Genomic DNA, 8170 nt, shown 5'->3' with positions numbered 1-8170 from the left:
AGTGACTACACTTTGCACCAATACCTTTGTGTAATGAAACAGACAGTTGAAGATATGGACATACTTGGCACTGCTCTCCTGGAAGCTTAAAGCAGTTTGATTTTTGTCACATTATTTGAGTGATAACTAGGTAGAACATGTGAGCGAAATCATTTATGGAAATGTCAGAATGCAGCCACTATACACCTGTAAATTAGGCACAGTTACATACACTTCAACTGCTGTATACTGGATGCACAAGGCTCTTCAGATTTACTAACAAAGTGATAAAATGTTAATGTAAGAGAAGTGTGCGATGTAAAACATTCAAAAAAGAGGACTTAAGTGCAAATCAAAAGGCTCTGCTTATACTCTTGAGACACTTGTCTGGAAAAAAAAAACCAGACTCAAATGTGCTCAAAAAGGTATCAGCAGGAAATTGAAATCACCCATGAAACTGCCAATTACAATACATTTTGCTAAATATCAGAACTAAAATTTAACCTGAGTCTAGATGCAAACGTTCTCACCCATAGAGAAGAAATGTTTATCAAATTTTCCCAAAGGAGCTTTGCCCATTGATGAATAGCAGCTTGGAAAGGAAAAAAGGGATATAGGCACCCATGGTACAAAAACAAGTAGCAACTGCAACTATGCTAAACAGTGAAGTAGATCAAATACTTCTGGTAAATGTACATTTTTCCTAATGGCATGTAGTCAAATATCTGATATTAAACAATTATTGAAATGTACAGCATTTAAATACACATTTTAGTCCTTTCCTATACGGATATCAAGAAAATAATCTACCGCTGAAATCTGATGTAGATTTCAAATGAAATATACGTGCAAGCATAGCCTATTACCAGTTTTTAGAAAAAACTTGCATGTTATCATGTAAAAAAAATAATGATCCTCAATTAACATATGAGGTAAGTAAACTGACTAGTTTAACTTCGTTTTGCAGAACCCAAATAAACTCAGTGTCTAGTTAGCTTGTGTCACGGATGAGGGCAAAGAAACAATGGAATGAAGTATGTGAAAGAACAAATATATATATATATATTATATATATTTTCCTTCAATAACACTAAAAAACGAGAAAGTTTGAAAATGTTTTGGTGCAGTAATCATTATTTCCCACTTCTTTTTAAAACAGTCTTACAGGTGAAAATTAGTTTCAGGAACATCTATTTGCTCATCGGTGAACTATTTTTTTTCCAAGCGGAAGGAAGACTGTTTAAATTTGATAGGCATAAAGCCTTTCAGAATACATCAGCTACCAAACTACCCACAATTCTTCAGTAATGAGGGAGAGTGACTGATGACATTCATGAAAATAATTAGAACATAGTTTTCTAGAAGTAAACAACACAAAATGGATTAGAGAAAATACATCTTTTTAGTAGCTGCAACATTAAGACTGGAGAAGATTTAAACAGATTGCTGAACAAGTATGGTCTGAATAGTTTAAATTATTATAATTATCTGTATTTTTTTGTATTTTTTTTTAAAAATCAGGAATAGAAAAAAGGCTAGACAAAATAAATCCTTTAAGTAACTGCAACTGTAAGACAACAGTAAGAGGTTTAAACAAATTGGTAAAGAAATAATGAGCTAAAGGTACTATAGTTGTCTCAGAGAAACAAAAACTGCATAAATAATTTACATCTTGCAGGCATAAATGAAAAATGTACATTAATATTTGTTTTTAGATTTGCATTAGGGCTTAGGGAATAGAAAACCAGCAATTTGGTTGTCTTTTCTTTTTCTTGCAACCCATTATCAACAGTTTGGCAACAGAAAACCCTTTTAAGTATGAGGTTAACCATTGATTGCTTCTAATTGATATCATTATTTGATGAATTCAAAATCTGTTGCTGTAGTTCCTTTATCATCATCTCCAGTTTTTGTCTTCCTTCACGTTCTTGTCTAAGTTCATCCTGCAATTCTCGCCTATCTTTTTCTGCTTCATCCAATCTTTGTCGGAGCTCGATCAACTGCAAAGAGATATAACATCATTTAGAATAGAAGAGCAACAAAAACAGTAATTTAATTTGAATAGTCCGGTATAGCAACAGTTTTAGTGATATAGAAAATGGAGCTGCAAGCCATCTAAAAGTTATTAAATGTACCCGTAATACCAATTCAACAAATGATACTGGTATCTACAACATTAATTCTTTTAACCACTGAACAATTAAAAAGAATCTATGGGTATTACTAACTTGAAAAAAGTACAACAGAACCATAAGCAGAAACAATTATCTTGATCTAATGAGCACCATTTTCCGATTATTCAGGGTAGCTAAACATCAATGAAATATATGGTTCTTAGATTCTAATAAAAAATGATAGATCAAAAGAACAAGTTACTTACCTTCGGTAACGATATATCTGTAAGAAACATTAGTTAGTTAGATTCCTCACCTTAGAATATCCCCAGGCGTCAGGCTGGATCCAGAAAGATTTTTCGTCAGCAATACTCTTGTGCGTCGCTAGGCGTCGTCTGCGGCTCCGCGTCCGTCATCGGCGTTGTGATCGCCGGGATGACGTCGGAGTACTTAAACGCCGCCCTCGCGCGCTGACGTCAGTTCTTGTACATAGCTTTCCGCGCCAGGAACGCAGAGCCATGCAAGAGACCGACACTGGTGCCAAAAATTCTAGGGCCCTGAAAGGGATGACCTCAACCCTAGATATCGGTTCGCAGAACGGGGAGGATGGGTGAGGCGGTGAGGAATCTAACTAATGTTTCTTACAGATATATTGTTACCGAAGGTAAGTAACTTCATCTGAAAGAAACACGTTAGTTAGATTCCTCACCTTAGAATAGATACCCCAGCAATACCAACCCCGGTGGAGGGTCTGCGAACCAAGATCACACCAGAAAGTCCTGGAGAACAGAACGACCAAAGAAGCCGTCTCTCCGGACTTGGCTGTCCAGGCAATAGTGTTTGGCAAACGTGTGCAGCGAGGCCCACGTTGCTGCCTGACAAATGTCCTGCAAGGGGACTCCCCAGCCCACGGCAGTGGTTGCCGCTGTGGCCCGAGTGGAATGGGCCCTCAGCCCGACAGGAGGTTCCTTTTTAGCTAAGGAATAACAGGCCTTAATACACAAAATGACCCACCGAGAGATGGTTCGCTTGTGTACCGCCCGCCCCTTCTTAGCGCCCACGTAGCCAATAACGAGTTGGTCGTCCACCCGGAACTGTTTGGTGTGGTCCAAATAGAAGGACAGCGCCCGTTTTGGGTCCAGACGGTGGAGCCTCTCTTCCTCTTTCGAGGGATGCGGAGGCGGAAAGAAGGTGGGCAGTGTAAGAGACTGGCCGATGTGAAAGGCAGTTACCACCTTAGGGAGAAAGGAAGGACGAGTCCTTAGAACAACTTTGTCCGGATGGCCAGAAAGGAAAGGAGGCTTAGAAGAGAGGGCCTGGAACTCACTCACCCTTCTAGCAGAGGTGATGGCAACCAGGAAAGCAGTCTTAAGCGTCAGCAGACGAAGGGGACAAATATGAAGTGGCTCAAAGGGAGCGCACATCAGATAGGTCAATACTTGATTCAAATCCCACTGAGGCATTACGAAAGGGACAGGAGGGAACATGTGGGTAATGCCCTTAAAGAATCGAGAAACAACAGGGGATTTAAAAAGAGAAGGCTGATCAGGAAGCCGTAAGAAAGCAGAAATAGCTGAAAGGTATCCCTTGAGGGTGCCCAGAGCAGAGCCCTGCTGGGCCAGGGAAAGAAGAAAGAGGAGAACCTCCGAAAGCGGAGAGGGGATCCACAGCCTTTGCTGTGCACCATGCCACAAATTTGTTCCACCTGCAGGCGTATACCGATTTTGTGGAGGGACGCCTGGCTGCCAGAATAACATTACAGACTTCAGGAGGCAAGTCAAATGGCATCAACTGCCGCCGCTCAATCTCCACGCATGGAGGTGGAGGCTGGACAGGTTCGGGTGGAGGACCGTTCCCTGGTGCTGCGACAGAAGGTCCTCCTGAAGAGGCAGTCGGATCAGGGGATCAATCGATAGACTGAGTAGCTCGGGATACCAGTATCTTCATGCCCAATCTGGAGCCACAAGGATGACTTGGGCCTGGTCACGCCTGATCTTCTTCAGCACTCTGGGCAGAAGTGGTATAGGCGGAAAGGCGTACAACAGACCGCAACTCCACTAGCAACGAAAAGCATCTACGAGCGAGTGCCGCCTTGGAAATGTCAACGCACAGAACTGCTGACATTGCGTGTTCTCTTCGGTGGCGAATAGATCTAACCAAGGCTCTCCCCCCTGCAGAAGGAATATGCTACTTACCAGTATGCATCTGTTCTTGGCATGTAGAGATGCAGATCTACACACTTGTGCATAGATCGCCATCTGGTGTTGGGCCCGGATGTTTGCAGTTGTTTTTCCTCTTTGGAAAGTCTTTGGAAGTCACAAGGTCGGTGACTCCTCCTTTGGATCGTATTGCGCATGGGCATCGGCTCCATTCTCAGATTGTTTTTCGCCAACAGGGTAAGATGGAGCGTAGTAATAACAGGAAAGATGCCCATGTGTGTTGTATCTAAATAAGATAAACTGGAACAGATAAAGGTAGCCGGGGAGGCGGGTGGGCGTGTGTAGATCTGCAGCTCTACATGCCAAGAACAGATGCATACTGGTAAGTAGCATATTCCGTTCGAGGCATGTGAGCTGCAGATTACACACTTGTGCATAGATTATATAGCAGTACCCATCCTTAGCGGCGACCACCCATATCTGTTGCAGTGGTTTTAAAGAATGTTTTGAGTACAGCCTGGCCTACACTAGCCTGTTGCTTAGTTTGCACATCTACACAATAGTGTTTAGTGAAAGTGTGCGGTGTTGACCATGTAGCTGCTCTGCAAATAACATCTAATGGGATGTTCCCTAAAAATGCCATTGAAGCCCCTATTTTACGTGTAGAGTGGGCTTTAGGGGGAACGGATAGCGTTTGTTTTGCTTTGTGGTAGCAAATCTGAATGCATTTGACAGTCCACCTAGCTATTCCCAACTTGGAGATGGGGTTGCCCTTGTGTGGTGGAGAGAAAGAGACAAATAGTTGTTTGGTCTTACGGAAAGGTTGTGTTCTCTCTATGTAGTAGAGTAAGGCTCTTTTGACATCTAGTGCGTGAAGAGCTCTCGCTGCAACGGTCTGTGGTTGCGAGAAGACTACTGGTAGTTCTACTGCTTGGTTTAGGTAAAAGGGAGAAATGACTTTAGGGAGGAATTTTGGGTTGATACGGAGAACAACCTTGTTATGGTGCATTTGGAGAAAAGGTTCTTGAATGGGAAGTGCTTGTATCTCACTGACCCTTCTGAGGGAAGTGATGGCTACAAGAAAAGCGGTTTTCCATATTAGGAATTAAAGTTCACATTTGTGCAGAGGTTCGAAGGGAGGCCCCATTAGTCTGGTGAGAACAATATTTAGGTTCCCCACAGGTGAGGGTGGCAGTCTGGGGGGAATTATTATTTTAAGGCCTTCCATGAAGGCTTTAATGGCAGGTAGTCTAAAGAGTGATAGATGTTGCCTGTTTTGTAGATGAGCTGCTATGGCTGCGAGGTGCAGTCTAATAGACGTATAGGCTAGATTGCATCTTTGTAGGTGTAGTAAATAGCCTATGATGTGTTGAATGGACACATCTAGTGAATTGATGGTATTGTTGTGACAATAGACAACAAAACGTTTCCACTTAGTGGCGTAGCACGCTCTAGTGGTGGGTCGCCTAGCTTCTTTGATGACGTTCATACAGTCAGGGGGAAGATTTAGGTAACCGAATTCTAGGATTTCAGGATCCAGATCGCTAGGTTGAGCTGAGCTGGGTCCGAGTGCCTGATCTCGCCATGGTTCTGGGTTAAGAGGTGTGGAGAGAGGTGTAACTTTTGGTGCGGTACTACAGAGAGTTCCAGCAGTGTGGTGTACCACGGTTGCCTGGCCCAAGTTGGAGCTACTAGAATTAGTATGAGGGAGTGTAGTTGTAGTTTGCGCACCACTAAAGGAATGAGTGGGAGAGTCGGAAAAGCGTACGCAAATCTGCCTAACCAGTTCATCAATATCTCATTGCCTTTGGACAATGGGTGTGGATATCTGGCGGCGAAGCTTGGGCATTTGGTGTTTTTGTGGGTGGCGAAGAGGTCTATCTGTGGATGCCCCCACATTTGAAAGTACGGGTGAAGAACTTGTGGATGTAGTTCCCACTCGTGGATCTGTTGTGTTTGTCTGCTGAGTAGATCGGCCATAGTGTTTTGGACTCCTGGGACATGTTGGGCCAGGAGAAAGATTTTCTGGGGTATGGCTCATCTCCATATGGTCTCTTCCAGCTGAGAGAGCTGTGGAGAGTGCGTGCCACCTTGTTTTTGTATATAGTACATGGCTGTCATGTTGTCTGTGCGGACTAGGACTGCCTTGCCTGAAATCTGTGTTTGAAAAGATTTTAGGGCTAAAAATATGGCTAGTAACTCCAGATGGTTGATGTGGAGAAACTTTTGTTGAGGTGACCATCATGGTGTGATGTAATAGGTGAGCTCCCCAGCCGGAGAGCGATGCGTCCGTTATCAGTACTATCTGAGGAACCGGGACCAGGAACGGTCGAACTTTGGAAAGGTTTGTGGTGTTCCATCACTGCAGAGAGCGATGGGTACGACCGTCTACCAACACCAGATCTTTTAATTGACCTTGGGCCTGGTTCCATTGGCGCGCTAAGCACACTTGGAGAGTCTTGCGTGAGGTACTATGAATATGCAAGAGGCCATCATCCCTATTAGTTGCATAAACACCCGAGCTGGAAGAGAGTGCTGTGCCATAAATTTTGCGCGTAGAGCCTGAATGATTGTAATCCTGGCAGGACTGGGGTAGGCTAGCGCTTTTGAGGTGTCTATGGTGGCACCGAGGTATTGTTTCATGTGGGATGGTTGTAGATGGGACTTTGCGTGGTTTACTGTGAAGCCCAGTTGGTGAAGTAGCTGGATAGTGGCATGAGTGTGTTGTACACACTGGTTGTATGAACTGGCTTTTATAAGCCAGTCGTCTAGGTATGGGAAGACATGGATGTGTTGTCTCCTGAGGTGTGCTGCCACGACTGCTAGGCACTTGGTGAATACTCGTGGTGCTGTTGTGACTCCGAATGGGAGTACTTTGAATTGGTAGTGTTGGTTGTCCACTACAAATCTGAGGAACTTCCTGTGAGCGTTGTGTACAGGAATGTGGAAATAAGCGTCTTTTAGGTCTAAAGTGGTCAGGAAGTCGTTTTGGGAGAGCAGTGGAAGTACCTGCTGAAGTGTTACCATGTGAAAATGGTCTGAGTATATGTATGTGTTTAGGGGCCGGAGGTCTAGGATGGGCCGTAGAGTCTCGTCCCTTTTTGGTATGAGAAAATATAGGGAGTAAACCCCCAGATTTCATTGGTTGGTAGGAACGTGTTCTATCGCCCCTTTTTGCAGGAGGGAGATTACCTCCTGCTTTAGTAATGTTAGATGTTCCTGTGACATTGGGCGTTGTCTGGGTGGAATGTTTGGGGGGGGGGGTAGAGATTAGTTCTAGGCAGTAGCCTGACCGAATTATTTCTGTTACCCATTTGTCTGAGGTGATGGTAGCCCAGACATGAGAGAAATGTTGGAGTCTGCCCCCGACCGGAGTGGGATGGTCTGGGGGAAGTGGAGGCAAGTCATTGGGTAGGTGTGGAGGCAGAGCGGGCGGTGTTTGTCTTGCCTTTATTATTGTTGCCCCTGTAGCGGCTTTATATGAAGTGGAAGCGGTATCAGAGGAGTAGCCTCTGGATGTGCTCCGAAAGGAGGAACGGCGAAAGAAACGCCTGGGAGGGTGTGATTGTAAGGCTCCCATAGATTTCGCCGTGTCCGTGTCTTTTTTCATCTTTTCTAGGGCCTCATCCACTTTTGGGCCGTACAGATGTTCCTGGTCAAAGGGATGGTTCAGGATGGAAGCTTGTACTTCTGGTTTAAATCATGAGCCAGGCATGGCGACAGAGGAGGACGCTAGTATTGATGGCCCTGGAGGCGGTGTCGGCTGCATCTAGGGCACAACGGATGGAGGTATTAGTGATGGTTTTGCCCTCCTGAATGAACTCGTTTGCCCTATTCTTGTATTTGTCAGGGAGGTGTTGCATTATGGCTTCTAGTTCGTCATAATGGGCCCGGTCATATCTTGCTAGTAGCGCTTGT

At 44.4% G+C, this 8170-nt stretch overlaps 1 protein-coding gene across 2 annotated transcripts in view; it reads right to left on the bottom strand.

The window, feature by feature from the left end:
* Positions 1-1362: 1362 nt before the first annotated feature.
* Positions 1363-8170, bottom strand: part of SKIL (SKI like proto-oncogene) — a 198663-nt gene continuing 191855 nt past the window's right edge. For both annotated transcript variants that reach the window (XM_085635244.1, XM_085635245.1), the window contains exon 7: positions 1363-1979. In XM_085635244.1, coding sequence (XP_085491370.1) covers positions 1821-1979 — 159 coding nt within the window. In that variant the 3' untranslated portion in view covers positions 1363-1820. The remainder of the gene's footprint in view (positions 1980-8170) is intronic.

The sequence above is a fragment of the Triturus cristatus genome, chromosome 11 (assembly GCF_964204655.1).
Source record: "Triturus cristatus chromosome 11, aTriCri1.1, whole genome shotgun sequence".
NCBI lineage: Eukaryota > Metazoa > Chordata > Amphibia > Caudata > Salamandridae > Triturus > Triturus cristatus.
Note: the sequence above shows the minus strand (reverse complement) of the source record. Positions and strands in the feature narration are given on the sequence as shown.